We start from the raw sequence: 17,126 nt of genomic DNA, 5'->3' as shown, positions 1-17,126 counted from the left end.
AACACTTAGCATAAATTGATTATAGGATTAAATTTTATATATGAGACACATAGTAAATCTAAAAATGTCAAGTTACATTAAAAATAATTACATGTAATCGTGAATAATAACAGTGAGTTAATGATATGACAAAAAAAAATTAGTAATACAATATATGAGTTTTTTAGGTTATTTAATTTAGATCCATTATCATATTATTCATGTACCAGGAACATAAAACCTAAGTTATTAACTTAGTGCATGTATCTTTGACTTAAAGATGGAGGTTAATGTGTTCTATTGTCTGAAAGGGAAAGAGTCATAAGAAGTCTTTCTCAGCAGTTCTTCAATAAAAAGAAAGCATTAAAAACACACATTTGAGTGTGCATCTAGAAGTTGAAATTGTATGAAATCTGATCATACCTTCCCTGTGATAGTAATGCTTTAATATTTCACGTGTAGCATTACCTAACGCGTAGGGTTGAAATTACTTGATTTTTTCGGTCAGAAATTCATGCATATGGATATGGTCTTAAACAGTTGTCTAAGTTCTCAAGTATCAAACTCTGTATCTATCCAATCAGGCAAATAAGTTCCCAATTTTCTGAATCACTTCCCTCCTTACACCTCATGAATCACGACCAAACTTCCAACCATAAAAGGGAAAAATGAGGGGGGGGGGGGGGGGGGGGGGGAACTCCTGTGGGGTTGTGTTTGGGTGCCAAACTCACCAAATCTATATTAATAGGCGACCATTTCAGTAATTTCGTTAAGAGAAAGACCGAAGACTCTTTTTTTTGCGAGTTCATATGGAGAAGAACAGCAACATGGCAAAGAAAGAAGACGGATTCTTTGAACATAACCAAGAAGGTGATCCTCATCAACATCATATTATGCATAGCCAAGTCAAGAAGATTAAGCAGGAAGAGTCTGAGAGAAACGTAATAGACGGGCCGGTTCTAGCAAGGGAGGTCATCATGACCAGACAACACTCTAGATCACGCCTTGGATTAATCTCCAGCCAACCTATCTCTGTCGGCGACTCTTAGAAGTATTGACTCAAAATTAGTTTTTTTTTTCGTTTTCTAGAGGCCGATATTGATCATATAGGTTCTATCATCTCTCTTGCTCTACCATTTGGGAGGGCTTTAAGTTTTATTTCTATGTAAATATTGTTAGAAAAATAATATTTTTATCTAATATCTCAAAAATAATAGGATTATTTCTAATGTTTTTATTGGCTTTAATACAAAAGACTTAATTATACTTTATTAGCCTTAATGGTAGCATTTCATAATTGGAAAACATTTGTCCGTTTCCAAACGGTTTATAAATTAAATATGGTCATTTGACAAATTGCTTTTATGGTCCTTTTTACTTCACTAATAAGATTATAAAACTATTTTAGTCCGGCAAAAAGATGCCAACGTGTCCAACCAAACTGTCAACTACTCTGTCCATATATTAGAAGTTCTATGTTGATATATATTATATTATATATTATTGGTTCATCTTAGAGGTGTGAAAAAAAGGACTTTCTTCTCATTATGTATTATTGGGCTCTTATGAGATAAATCTTTGTTAGATTCTGACTCCTAGTTTTGTACTAGAAGAGCTTGTTGAATCCTGGGGGATACATCCATATGAGTTGAAATATCCTTAAGGACAGTGTCATTGGCATGCCTCAAGCTACGAAGAATTTTGTACAATTGTTCGTGATCAAGCATTTTCCTTAAGTGTAAAAGAAGTTCCTACAAGTGTTCGTGATGAAGAAAAGCCCCTACACGTGTTCGTGTTGAAGTATTTTCCGTAAGATTTCCAACAATCTTAAGGATATTTCATGCTATGTTCTTACGGAAAATTAAAAGAAAATAACTTAGTACAATCTGTCTAAGTTACACAGGTATGTTTCTGAATTATAGTATAATGGAAAATATATGATCTAAAAGTAAAGTAGTAATGATTTTGATATGATTAATTTATACTTTTATTTGAGACTTTTAAGTTGTGCTTCGATAGTAGTTTTAGTGATTATCTTCTCTAAGATTTAATATTGAGTTGTGGGGCAGATTTCTAGTGTAAAAATTATAAGTGGGTTTATCATGATGTTCTACGAGTTTGAAATTTTGTGGTGAACATTTTTATATTGGATAATGTAGACTCTGAAATTAATCATGTTTTTTTTGTCTTAGTCATTTGGGTCAACAAAATGCTAAATACAATGAATTGGTTTTGGGTTTGTGAAGAATTTGTGTTGCTGTTATATTATTTTAGGTAGTTCTTAAATAATGTCCAAGCCATTTGTATATTTGTGGATAATCTATATTTGAGGTGGTAAGATGAGTGCAAAGATATGTATAATAATATGCATCTATATGTTGTGATAATTTATGAAAAGTTGGCTTGAAATTGATGTTTATCTTTATAGATTAATTATGGTGCAAGAATTTGTAGACCTATCTTTGAGATCTGTGTTTGTATAAGTTGTGTTCTTTGCACATTGAAGAGATTTGGTAAATTTAATTTAGGCTTTAAAATTATCTTGCTTGATGATTTGGATGAAGAAATGTTGAATTATGACTAATTTCTTTTTCTACAAATGTGAGATATTTATATGGAAATTTTACTTTGGTCCTAATATTTTTATGAGAATGATGCTGGACAAAATCAACTTCATGTGTCAAATGATATGGTATTGATCAGATTCTGCAACACTAATAAAGAAGGTTTTGATGGGAATAATTATTATTTTGTGTGTGACGAACTATGTCATCATGTTCATCAATGTAGAAAAGATTCGGAGAATGATAATCCCGCTAATTAAAAATAATTTTGGTTAAGCGGATGATATATTTATTGTGGTCATTTCTCGAGCGAATCTTTTGTGGCTAATGTGAGAGATTGGTGGTTAGACATTGGTGCTACTAATTGCTAATACAGTTTTGTGTCCTACACCCAAGTTGAAGAAGAAGAATGATTTATTCATTTTGGTGATTCAAGAACTACTCAAGTTCTTAGAATGAAAAAAAAAATTATATCTCAAAAAAATTATGTGTGGATTTACAATTTAATATTACATTAATGTGTCATAATTGTATAATTATTCTATTAAAATTCAGACGTTGCTTTTGAAAACCATGACAGACTATTTGAATTCAATTGTAACTGATTGTGTTTAAAACTAAGAGAGTGAGAAAATTAGAAATGTTTGTTGGGTGCTCTCTCTGTACGTTTTATATTATTTTATTATATATAAGTAAGAGATAGTATGACTTAATTATTATGGTGATACTGGGAGAAGAAACAAATTGGAGGGAAAATATTTCTCGTAAATTATAGAAAGAATATTCTTTAGACTGAAATATATGAAAATGTGGGGGTTACGGTGTTATGAGTCATGAACGTCCTTATTTTGAAATTGTTGAAATTATGGGGGTCATGATATCGTACTAGAGTTATTTTGAGATTGAGAGAATGTTTTAAAAGTGATAATATTTCAGTTGGTTTTGTTATTCAAAATGTTTTTGAAAAATAAATAAATTATGGTGTTATTTCTTTTCTCGGTACATGATTTTGAAAAGAACCAACTGATGGATAAGTGTTATAGTGAATTAATATTTGATGTACTAGAGAGTCAATGATGCTAAGTGGATCTCAAAATGCACTAGTGAGTATGTGTTTACCCTTTGTGGGGGTGTAATAATTAATATGAAAATAAGCCAAGTAGACCATAGTGAAATATGAGTTTATGGTTTGAAGTTGGCTAGTGATGAGGTTAAGATACTTCTTAGTGAATATTGAGGTTGGAATAAAACCAACATGTATATTGTGGTTGCCAAACAACATTAGTTGTGTGAGAAAATAATTTCTTAATAGCGCTATTGTGAGATGTGATAGTTTTTATAATTGTGTGAAGTCTGAGGTGAATTTGGCCGATTCACAAGACTAAAAGAAACATCGAGGGGAATGAGACTTTTGTCATTTGAGAAGATTAACAATGATGGTAACCCAACTTATGTGATTGGAGATCCCATGAATTAGGTTCATATGGGTAATAACAAGTCATTAGTTGATCAAAAGTGCACTATTAAACTATGTCCTTTTCTATGGTGTGTGAATATAGTGCAAATCTGCAAGGCAAAGTGAGGTTGAGCTATAAACTCTTAATCCATTACCATATCCTTTATATGTGGTGTATTGCTCTGCAGAATACACTTGATGGGTGGACCTATATGAGTGTGGAGTGATGCCGCTCCTATGAAATTGTGACGGATTTCTAGAGCACTCATGAATACCAGGACACGCGCATGGCCTCTTAGCGCAAAACCGCGATAACGACAAAGATTGTGCGAGTATAATGTGATAGAATAAGACCCTAGACTTACAAAAGAATTTTTGGTTCATAGAAGTTCTAAACTTCACTAATTATTCTATAAGTTTAATCTTATTTTATCTAGGTCTGGTTCATAGTCTACGGGACACCAAATTCGATGCATTGTACTCAGATGTGAAGCCCAACAAAACTTCTTATTTTATTTCTTCTATTATTTTTGAGATATATGGGGGATTGTTAGAAAAATAATATTTTTATCTAATATCTCAAAAATAATAGGACTATTTCTAATGTTTTTATTGGCTTTAATACAAAAGACTTAATTATACTTTATTAGCCTTAATGGTAGCATTTCATAATTGGAAAACATTTGTCCGTTTCCAAACGGTTTATAAATTAAATATGGTCATTTGACAAATTACTTTTATGGTCCTTTTTACTTCACTAATAAGATTATAAAACTATTTTAGTCCGGCAAAAAGATGCCAACGTGTCCAACCAAACTGTCAAGTACTTTGTCCATATATTAGAAGTTCTATGTTGATATATATTATATATTATTGGTTCATCTTAGAGGTGTGAAAAAAAGGACTTCTTCTCATTATGTATTATTGGGCTCTTATGAGATAAATCTTTGTTAGATTCTGGCTCGTAGTTTTGTACTAGAAGAGCTTGTTGAATCCCGGGGGATACATCCATATCGGGTGAAATATCGGACAGTGTCATTGGCATGCCTCAAGCTACGAAGAATTCTGTACAATTGTTCGTGATCAAGCATTTTCCTTAAGTGTAAAAGAAGTTCCTACAAGTGTTCGTGATGAAGAAAAACCCCTACACGTGTTTGTGTTGAAGTATTTTCCGTAAGATTTTCAACAAATATGACCTGCTACAGAATATTAGATGGTTATGATCCTCTTAGAAGAGTTTATCTCAGTTTTCCTCTTTTACTTCAATTGCTTCCTTGACATCCTTGTTTAATCCTTTTTCTTCTCGTGTTTGTGTAATTTTGACTGGATGATTAGATCAGTCTTATCCATGTTTCACAACTTATTGAGAAGATCAAAAGCAAATGCTATGAGAATTGGAACTGACAATTTTATATGCTCACTGGAATCAGAGAATAATATCCATCTCTATTTTCTGCTTACAGTTTTTTCTCTGTTTTTCTACCGATGTCAGGCCTCCGTGGCATAAGATTCATTTGTTTTCACATGATTTTAAGAAGATGAAATCACAGATCTTGAATCTCAAACAGATAAAAGGTACTTATAACCCCACTCTTCTTTCTACCTGAGAGCATAGAGAAAATCACTTATATGTGTATCTGTGAGAGAGCTGCTTAGTGCCTTGGATCATATAAAATCACATAAGGCGATTAAAGTAATAGATGAATGAAAAATTAAGAAGACTACCAGCTTGCTATGAAGATCTTATGAAGCAGGCTCACATCAGACATAGCTAAAGGAACAATAGATTAGAGCGCAAAATAACAAATGAAGTCATCATCATCATCATCAACAACATACCCAGTGAATCCCACAACGTGGGGTCTGGGGAGAGTAGAGTGTACGCAGACCTTACCCCACCTTAGGTAGGGAGGCTATTTTCGGAAGACCCTCAGCTCAAGAAAAAGCATAAGAAAGGTCAGATACGGGCAAACAAATCAAAGCAATTATGAAAATGAAAACAATGAAAATAAAAGTAAAAGTAAAACAAATGAAGTGCATTAAGAAATTCAGTAGATTTCTTGCACCAAAAGCATCGTACCCAATTTGTGATATCTATTATACACGTCTTCTCAGTCAGAAAAATAGGGAGTAGTATAAAGTTTGTGGGGGGAAATACTAAGCAGCTTTACACCACTTAGCAATAGATGTAAAGCAGTCCTACAAAAGCTATTAGTTTGCTCCTCTTTTTGGGAATGTGAGGCTGTCTTTTTTTCTTTTTGTGAGAACAGAAGTACCAAGCTAGGTGACAAAAACACTAGAAATGCAGAAAAGTCAATTACCAAGCTACTGTGACTGCTACCTCTTGAGAAGTTTTAGCATAGTGCAAATAGCTCAGGATTCATCGCAGACATTTTGAAGTAGATATTTAGCATCTCGCAGAAGAGCATCAGCCTCCTCATTTGAAATATCGAGCAAGCGCAGTTCCTTAATCTCTTCTTGCCACTTTTCCATCTGTTCCTTGTGTAATCTGCAAACAAATATGCTTCAGCATGTGTAGCTAACCTTGTCCTAATTAAGTACTCCAATTAATATTCCACTTCAACACTTACAGAATTATTCGTTCTTCAAACTCATTACTCAGGTCCTTCAGCATAGACTTCCCTGATTCCAGCAGTTCAGAGACCTTCGCAGGATGTCAATAAGAATTGTGTCAACCAATACACACATGCATAATCGCAAAACTTAAACAACAACCACTGTTATTCACAACATCAAGTCCATTATTTGCTTGATTTTGCTCAACTGTCTCTTCTTCCTTTCTTATGTCAGTATTGTAGTTATTTGTCGAGTTATAATAAATTAAGAATCTAAATCATACCAGGTTAGTGAAACGCTCGATCTTTTCATGAATATTAGCAATCTCCAGCTTCACCTGTTCAGATGCCAATGTGGCAACCGCAGTTTCCTCTTCTACAGCCTTCGCAATTTCACTATCAGTCTGTGTGGTTTCGTTATCCTCCACCTAACAGCAATATAAACTTCTATCAGGAAAAATATAAAAGATTGGTGACATACAGAAAGTTTCGGGCGCTTATTTGTGACACCAGCAACTACTAGTTCCATTGTGGATCTGTACTAGCAACAACTAGACAATATTCGACGCATAAGAGACTTCGAAAACAAAAAACGAATATGAAAGCAAAGTGACGCCATGTAATGTTCTATCAAATGTCAAATATATAATGCGTCTCAAAAACAAACAAATCATACTAAAATAGATAACACTAGCACTTTCTAATCAGAACAAGCATGGATCGGAAGTACTAGTCAGAACAAACAATGAATGATGCCGATATAGAAATGATGAGAAATTCATCACAAACTTTAGTTAAAGCTTGGATTATTGATCACCTAAACAGCAGAATACTCATGACCAGAATCGCACAAATGAAGAAAAAGAACAGTAAATTCCTTGGTTAAGTAATTGATATAGGTCAAGCTTCTAGAGAATACTAGAATCACTTAAATCCATATGAGGGGCGGAGCCACGCCTATTCAAGGTGGTCATATGAACACCCTTCGTCGGAAAAAATTATCGGATGCCTATATTAAATATAGAACATTGTGGATATATACTAGTAATGAACAATCTTGACATAGAAAAAAAGGATATCCTAGCGGCTAAGGGTGTGCAAATTCTCGCTGAGGACGTGAGTTCGAATCCCGGCTGTGCGTTTTCTTCCTGCGCTATTTTTTTTTCCTCACACATCCCCTGTCCTAAAATATGAACACCCTTGATGAAATTCCTGACTCCTCCCCTGAATTCCATATATCATGCCTCTCATCATCATTAAAATAGTGGTTATGCTGTTGATGCTTGTGAACTAGATTAATCAGTAAATTAAACGATTTTTACCAATTTTTATCCATAATTATTCTTCAATAGACAAAACAGTTGCGGTCTAAACCAGTAAAATAGTAGTTATGCTGTCGATGCTCGTGAATTAGCTTAATAGACAATTAATTCAACGATTTACCAATTTCTATCCATAATTCTTCTTCAATAAACAAAACAAAAGCCGTCTACAATGCAATCAGCAAATCGATAATCCTAGAACTTATGAGATGCAAAATAATTGGTGGATTCTTATTGAAATTGGCTGATACTGAATTACTTATCGCATTTAGAGCCCGTTTGGTTTGGCTTATAAGTTGCCTATAAGCTGTTTTCAGTTTTTTTGAGTGTTTGGCTGGTCAGCTTAAAGTCATTTTGTGCATAAAATAAGCCCAAAAAAATAATTGGGTCCTTTTGGCTTAACTTATCTAAAGCAGCTTATAAGCTGAAAACAGCTTATAAGCAAAAAAAAAAAAAAAGTTAGCCTACCTCAATTTTTTTTTTTTTGGCTTATAAGCTATTTCCATCTTATAAGCTGCTTATTTTAAGCCCATCCAAACAGGCTCTTAAGCACTTGGAACAAGTTTCTTCATGCAGAACTGAGATGCAGTGTGCAATTGAATGGCACGTACTTGATTTAACTAACTCCGAATCGACTCGGAAATTGAGATAACGAGAGAGAGAGATAGAAACTTACAACTCCGATTTTCCAGAGTCCGGAACCAAAATGCCCCCAAAAAAATTATTTTGAACCAAAATATCCCAACAAAAAAAAAATATTACCAAAATACCTTTAGCGCAGTAATTTACTGCGCTATAGTGTCCCTCCCATTTTTTTTTCCGCCCTTTTGGTTAACCCTTCTTCCATTACACTTTTTAACGTACTTTGACCATAGATTAATCATGCTTCGGGATCCCGAAACTTCAATATTTTATATAGAACCCTACTTATTTTTGTGCGATTAATAAGGTAGGATCAATACATCAAGGATACACAAAAGTTCGGATGGCCGTTTTAGTGGTTGAAAAAATGCTCGAACGCCATTTTCGTTTGAAGGCTCGGTGACATTAGCTTGAAGTTTTTTGCGAATACTTAAACTTGTTCATTAATAATTAATCAAAAGTTAGTCAAAATGGCAGCATTCATAAAAAAAAAACTTAATTAAATTGCATTATTTATAACCTTGAGTAGATGAAAATACTTAAACTTGTTCATTAATAAGAAACCCAAACTTTTTAAAATATAATCATCAAAGTAAGAAAAAAACTTAAAAAACATTAATAACGTGTTCCCATGCGATCCTTAATAACGTGTTGCCTTAAGTAGTCCAAAAACATACCCCACGTACTAATGCTCTCATTAGCTGCAATTGCAAAAGCTAGAGGGAATATAGCTCCATTTGCATCCATTACAACTGCTATTAGCTGCTTTATGTCATACTTCTCGTACACATGTGTTCCATCTATTGATATTACAGGCCGACAATGAGCAAAACCATCAATGCATGGTTTGAAGGCCCAAAACACAAAATCAAAAATATTACCGGGCACACCAGGTTTCGATTTAAGCTTCCATTCAACAACAGTACCATGATTGAAGTGTTGTAGAGCCGCCATGTATCTCGGCAACGTCTTGAAAGAGCCCTCTCAATTGCCGAAGACTAACTCATGTGCACGCCTACGCCCAAGATACGCCTTCCTCCTAGTAACAGTTTTGCTAAATACTTTCAGGACGGCTCTAATACAATCTTTAATAGGGAACCTGAAAAAGTTGAAATATCAGCATATAACAACGAGGAACATTATATTAACACCAAAAAAAAATAAACTTAGGCGAAAGGATACCTTGGGTTTTCTCTAATGTCGCCAACTAATACACGCGCAATCAAATTAGTATCTAGATTGCAATGATCATCTGCGAGGTCACCCATATCACAAGTATGCTTTGTGTAGAACTTTGAAATAGTCCAAATCTTTTCAGCAGTTTCCTTACCACGGAGCATCCATTCGCAGCCTTGAGAGAGGAGTGGGATTGGCGTGTTAGGGAGACTGCAGCACTGGAGCACAAGTTAGCGTCAGTAGGGCTTAAACGCCCGAAAAAACGTGTTATGTCAATGCCTCGTGGAACTCCACAAGAGTTTAATTTGGCTCTTAATCGTTTTCGCGAAGAGAATAATCGGATGTAAATACGTTACCATAGGGTAGAATATGGTATACATGGTAGCACAAGATTTAGATCCAAGTGGGATTCGGACTGTAAAATGTCCGATGAAGATTAATATTTTTCTTACAATAAGGTAAGTAGGTAGGGTCATAAAGACCGTCCCCCTCCCCTCCCCCCCCCTCCCCCCCCTCCCCCGAGGGTACTTGGGGGTTTGCAACTATATAAGTAGCCCTTTCGTTTGTTATTAGACTACACCATATTTAATGTCGAGTAGTAGAAACTTAGCTTGGTCTTTACTCCTTCCAAAAGAACCAAATAGCAGTGATGATGACAGTTCAAATCATAGCAGTTTTTCGAGCGATACTAGTGATTTCAAACTAGATGAGCTAAATCCCCACCTTCTTATAGAGCGTAAGGATGATTTCTGCAGTGTGAAATATTCAGATCCACGGGAATAGTATTGCGGTTTACACCGAGAATGGTCACATCGGCTTGCCGAATCAGAATGTCTTGTTCGTGACTTGGAAAATCTCAACGCTCCAATCCCAACAGGGTACTCCTTAACCATGCCTCAAGTAGGTCCAGAAACTTGCGAGCTTGCCGTGCAAAGGATTAGAAAAGAAAACAACAGAATGTTGGCAAGACGATGTAGATTTTACATGCTACTGAAAAAAAAATGTGTCTTAAGAAACCGCCAATATTTTTCTGAGGACGACATTGAAGACTTGTACTCTGATGATGATTAAGAATGTTGTAATTTTAGTTTTAAGTTTAATTTATGATCATGCTGTTATTTTGAAGAATATTAGTATGTTAAGTATTTTCATCTACTCAAGGTTATGAATGATGCAATTTAATTAAGTTTTTTTTTTTGTATGAATGCTGCCATTTTGACTAACTTTTGATTAATTATTAATGAACAAGTTTAAGTATTCGCAAAGAACTTCAAGCTAATGTTACCGAGCCTTCAAACGAAAATGGCGTTCGACCACTTTTCAACCACTAAAACGGCCATCCGAACTTTTGTGTATCCTTGATGTATTGATCCTACCTTATTAATCGCACAAAAATAAGTAGGGTTCTATATAAAATATTGAAGTTTGGGGGTCCCGAAACATGATTAATCTATGGTCAAAGTACGTTAAAAAGTGTAATGGGAGAATGGTTAACCAAAAGGGCCGGAAAAAAATGGGAGGGACACTATAGCGCAGTAAATTACTGCGCTATAGTAGTTAACGAAGTCGTCCCCGTTAACTGCTTTAGCGCAAGTAAATTACTGCGCTAAAGGTATTTTGGTAACATTTTTTTTTGTTGGGGTATTTTGGTTCAAAATATTTTTTTTTGAGCATTTTGGTTCCGACCTCGATTTTCCAGAGGGGGAGAGAGATGGAAACTTATATGGGGGAACAGGGGACATGTTTTTTTAACTTGTCGGGTGAGAGAAGGCCGAGCGGAATTTCAAATAATTTTTTTGCGCGGATTGTCGTCCTGGTTTTAAATTTTTGTCCCTCAAATTGGTGGTCTTTAATTTTTGACCATCGCTTAATATCTCGAAGTTTTGGATTTAAATTTCAGCTCAGTAAAAAAAAAAAGGAATTTAGTAAGGCAAAGGTTTGGATTCGCAAGATCGAATTTTGCCCAAAACTCTTACGACTCTGCCTTGCAATTTTTTTTTTTTAATTTTTGACTGAACAAGGATTCAAACCTGAAATTAAATAAGTTTTAAGAAGGGAAAAAATTAAAGATTACTCCCTCCGTCTATAATAAATGTCATCTTAGCAAAAAAAAATTATCCCATAATATGTGTCACCCTTGGAAACCAAGACACAAATTGACTAGTTTTTTCCAATTCTATCCTAAGACAAAAAGTGACAAGTTAAAGTAACATCTAAATGATGATTGGAGAAGTCACATAGAAACTTGGTATTATTGGATTTTCAATGTCAAAAGGTTTACTACTTGTTTATGTTCTAATCAAAAGGAAAAAGTAATTTATTTTTATTATTTAAAGTTAATTTGATAAACTTTATATTATATTATTGATTTCTTAATATGCATATTTTTAGCTAAACTAACACTTATTATGAGACGGAGGGAATAAAAGACCATCCCCACCGAAGGCCAATCCTGCAAATTGCCCCAATTACGTGTGGTATTCAATGAGGATATATTGATGGTCAAGCAAACGGGATAAATGTTTGTAGGCTTGCAGCTTCAAATCATGAGGCCCAATGCTTGAATCTCAATAGGGCTAAATGGACAAACAACCACGTTTTACAGGGCCATTCGCACAAATACCCTATTTCGGGGAGGGTCTTTAATATTTGCCGTTCGGCAATTTAAGTAGCAGAAAATATCGTGAAATTCTGGGCTTGAATCTCAAGGGAGTATAAAAATAAAATTCACAAGTCAAGATTTCATAGAAAATTATGTCTATTCGGGTAAAAGTTGTCACACCCCATTTTAACCCGGGTTGATTTAGGGAGTATGACGTATTGGTGATTCCCGTTTATTTGTTTTAAGGAGTCGCCACCTAATTAATTTAACGATGAATTAGGACATCTAAATGTTAACTAAGGTAAAGTTGAAACTAAACCTCTGTTAATAGTCTGCTTAACCAGTGTGATTCTAGGTAAGGGCTCTATATTATCCTAAAGGGAAGGGATTAGGCATCCTTTAGGATCCGTTAACTTACGGTTATCCGACCAAACTTAAGTTAATTAATTAAATTTAATACAGTGCTTAAATTTTATAAAAATGGTTTAATATGGCTAAAGTTTTGAAGGAAAATAATGTTAAAATAAGATTTACAAAAAAGATGTACTGATTTGTATAAAAGGAGAACTTTAAAGGCCATTTTTTAATACGATTTATGAATGTTATTAAGATTTTAGGCGAAAGTATAATCGTGCTGTTAAAAAATAATATTCGTAAAAAAAACATAATAACTTATATAAGAGAAGATTCTAAAAGTTTAAATGTGACTTGAAAATATCGATGAATTGAAAATATCGATGAAGCCTTAAATAAAAGATAATATTTAATAAGGTTTATAGAAAATGTAATAATTTTGCATGAAATAAACTTATAAGCATTGTTAAGATAAAAAAATGCCATTTAAAGAAGATTTATAAATGTGACTAAACTTTAAAATAAAATGCTGTTTAATATAAGATTTATAAATATGATAATATTCCCATAAATAATAGCTGTTGATAAGAGATTTGGCAATTTTGTACTTTGAATAAATCGTATTATTTGGAATTAAGATAACGGAAATAAAATATGATTCTTTTTACTTAAAATATATAGTCATGACATCTTGCAAATCAATTATTCCAAATAAATAAATATTAGGCATCATAAATAGTCTTATCATGAAAAGAAGATTGGGAATAAAAATTATGGGATTGATTGTTAGTCCTCATTAACTAGCTACCTGTTACTAAAACTAAACGTGCTAATTTATTAGGATTTATCTAAGCTGAGAAAACGAAACAAACTAAGAGTTAGTTGCATAATACAATTAAATGCACAGAAAATGAATAGAGGAGTAGATAATTTAAATGGGCTCAGCCCATTTTGTTCTGCTACGGTCTGTTTGCTGCTGTCGCTACTGGGCTTAGCCCAGAAATTCCTTTTTATTTTGTTGTGGATGGATTGACACGGGAGAGAGATTACGTTGGGCTTTTGGCCCAACACCAAATGCGGAGGAGGACGAGTCTCTCGGACTCGTATACGGTGGTCATGCATAAAATGAAAAGGAAAGGATTAGTATCTAATCAATGGATAAAGTTAAACATGTAGAATATAAAATCAAAAACAAATTGGTAAGATTGTGTATATTCTATGTATATTTTAAGTATATCTCAGGTATACCTTCCCTTTTTTGATAGCCTAACATGCATCCTATATGTGTTTCAACTTTTAGATAGGTCCCAGGGCTTATTTTTTAATCTGATTGGTCAAGCCCTTTCCCTTTATACTATAATTATTCCTAAATTTCTATAGGGACCATGCTCGGATAATAAAAAAAGGTACCCAGCCAAATAAAGGTATATAGCCATATATTAACGTTAATACCCAGATCCTAACACTTTTACATGACTGCAGGTGCTAGTTAGACCACCGGGATAATCTTATGAATTCAAAGTGATGCCAACAAGGATTTCCCAGCAACAGAACAAGTCATGAAATGGCAAATTCTAAAGAAACAGTAACAGGCTAGTCAAAATGGGGCATGCAAGATAGGGTATCCATGTCAAATGCAAATCAATTATTACATATACAGAACCAAAGCCCCTTTGTGTACACATCCTTACAGACAAGACATTGTAATTTGTGGAGAAGCAATTGCAGCTCAGGCACATATATATGATTTAAACAAGCACCTGATGTAGACTTCCCACAAGACATGAATTGGTAATAACTGAAGAAAAACAGCCAGCGGCCACTAGTGTTATGTTATGCTGTTGAAACAAGATCCCATACAAGAGGCAGTCATGATGCAATGGCCAAAGGCGTTAAGCTACGTAGCATAGAGAAATCAAACATGCAAATAACAAACAGGTGACATGAAACCATCTGGGCGAAGGATGCATAGCCAATGTAAAAGACTAACATAGCTTAATGAGGAACTCAGTAGATAGGATAACAGATAAGGATGACATAACCATAACACAAAGTCCTAATAATAGTTCGGGGCATGATATTGGCACAGACCCCAATACTTAAACACATTTTGGCATCCTTATTGCGGAACCAATCAATGAACCAAATGAATTAAGCCTCACGGCATAGATAGCTTTACATCTTATTAAGCATGCCATTTTAGTTTCAAAGATGCAACCTGAGTGAGCACACATAGCACATATTACACATTGTAATGCACACACAGCACATATTAAAACATTGATGAATTAAATCTGAAACATAAGCCTGAGTGAGTATGCTTGATCCCACATACTAGACAACACAATTATATTCAACTGGGGAAGATCAGACCATAGATAACACATAAAACATGATCAAATCATCAAAAAAATGATTAACAGCAGTGTATAGCACCAACTTTTCTCACACAAAGTTAAAACATGAGGATCCATACTTTACATTTAGGTGGGCTGGATCAGTTGGAAAATAAAATGAACAAACCCAAAACACAACAACAACAACAAACAAACAATATGGTCTGCTCAAACAAACACCTATATAAACTAAGCAGCTACGGCCAATACCAATATATTACAGGCCAACACATATTTCAAACAAGTTCACTAGTACATCCTTGGCAAATTAGGATCATTTAAGATTAAGCTTTCTTCCCTATATATCTTCAAATTAGCATAAGAAAACAAATAAGGAATGTTTGTTGAGGGATCAAGACCTATCATTCAGTCTAAACAAACTCAGAACAGTTTCCAGCTCAAAACTAAATGAAGACTGCTGAAAATAGCACAATTCCTTACAGTATTAAATCAAGTGTACATGGAAAAATATAAGGACACATAAACATAAGGTAAACCAGCTTCAAGACATAGCATAATACAATAGAGGAGATCAACAGGTATGGCATTTGCGGAGATCATGCAGAATCATTCATACAAGACCCTCAAACAGGCTGAGGTGTCTTATGCAGTCCAAGTAAAACCACAGGGGGGGATAATCTAATGCCCCGCTAGCCAGAGCTAGACAAATATGACACAATTAAGCAACTGAACTAATCTATAACCAATCATTGTGGAGCAGGCACACCATACTTGATCTGCCATAAGCTAAATAGCATATGGCTAACCCCCAAACAAAACAAAATGAACCACTGCAGAACAATCAAAAGGAAAACATATGCACATAATTAGCAAACTACTAACTAATATGTAGAACTAACCAAATGAAGAATATAGAAGCAATATAGACCTAACTAGCATATGACTACCCGAATTGATATCTAATATGGGGCTGAACAAGTGCAGGACTATAAACAGGATTAATCTAAACTTAAACATGTATGATGCAACCTATACAGCTACAGACAGGAAACAAGATATGACTAGCCAAACAGATCACATAAGTAGTCTGAAACACTCGAGCAGTTATTAAATTTAACTAAGGGAAGGTGACTTACATACTAAGGGAAGAGAGCACCTAATTGATTTCATACAAACAACAGGGAGATAGCATCATACGTGAAAAAGAACCAGGCAAGTAAATTTCATTCAAGGCAGGGGAGTGTCAAAATCATAGTAGGGAAACAGCAACCTCAACCAAATTGAAACTTCTTTCTTTCAAATATAGAATCCAAAAGAAAAAGGGACAGAATTGGTTTTAAATATTTGTATTCCTTTAAAGACTATTTAGCCAATTTGTATTAGATTGACCAGGTCTTATTTTGATTAGGTTTAACTTGATTAAGCTAACATGCACAACTATAAACAACGGAAAGATTATATGCGCTCAGACTGGTCATTAACCAGATTAACTAGGAATGAGACTCCAAATAAACCCATACAATTTACCAGATTGAATTTTCAGTATGCAAACCAACTATGTTCAAATAAGCCGAACATCTTGAACCTAATGAACAACAACATCCGACAACATATATAAATTAAGCTAAAATGTAATAATGACTCATCTACTACTACAGCTAAGCCGAACATCTAACTAAACCATACAAACACATAAACATACAAAATTAAAAGGAAAGGAATGGGATTTACCTTCTTCGGGTGCAGCGAAGTGAGGCCCCGAGTCTTTGATCTACTTCGAACACTATCAAATTCGAACTTGCGATGCTCGGATTCGCAATAATACCAAGATAAACGACAACAAAATTGATTCGATATTTTGACTTGATAACAAAACCAGATAAAAAACTATTAATCGAACTCGAATTTTATGGGGGTTATGGGCGGTTAAAGGATATAACTTTTAAGGGATTTGTTGCGACTCCTACTTAGTTCGAATTTTTCTCTGTTTCTTGAAGGTAATTTCATGAACCTCCCAAAAATCCTCCCTTTTATCGATGAATCAACCCCATTTTATAGGGTTTTGGGTTCAAGACAAAAATGGCGAAAGGAACAGAGG

General features: G+C 34.4%; 1 protein-coding gene across 1 annotated transcript; it reads right to left on the bottom strand.

Moving 5' to 3' along the window:
- Positions 1-5,355: 5,355 nt before the first annotated feature.
- Positions 5,356-7,104, bottom strand: LOC132631504 (uncharacterized). Its single transcript, XM_060347076.1, has 4 exons — positions 7,057-7,104; positions 6,860-7,003; positions 6,591-6,664; positions 5,356-6,508 (listed from the first exon to the last, which is right to left on the bottom strand). The coding sequence occupies exons 1-4, from the start codon at positions 7,102-7,104 to the stop codon at positions 6,373-6,375; spliced, it is 402 nt and encodes a 133-aa protein (XP_060203059.1). The 3' UTR covers positions 5,356-6,372.
- Positions 7,105-17,126: the final 10,022 nt, after the last annotated feature.

This window comes from Lycium barbarum, chromosome 3 (assembly GCF_019175385.1).
Source record: "Lycium barbarum isolate Lr01 chromosome 3, ASM1917538v2, whole genome shotgun sequence".
Classification (NCBI taxonomy): domain Eukaryota; kingdom Viridiplantae; phylum Streptophyta; class Magnoliopsida; order Solanales; family Solanaceae; genus Lycium; species Lycium barbarum.
This window is presented reverse-complemented; position numbering and strand designations above follow the sequence as displayed.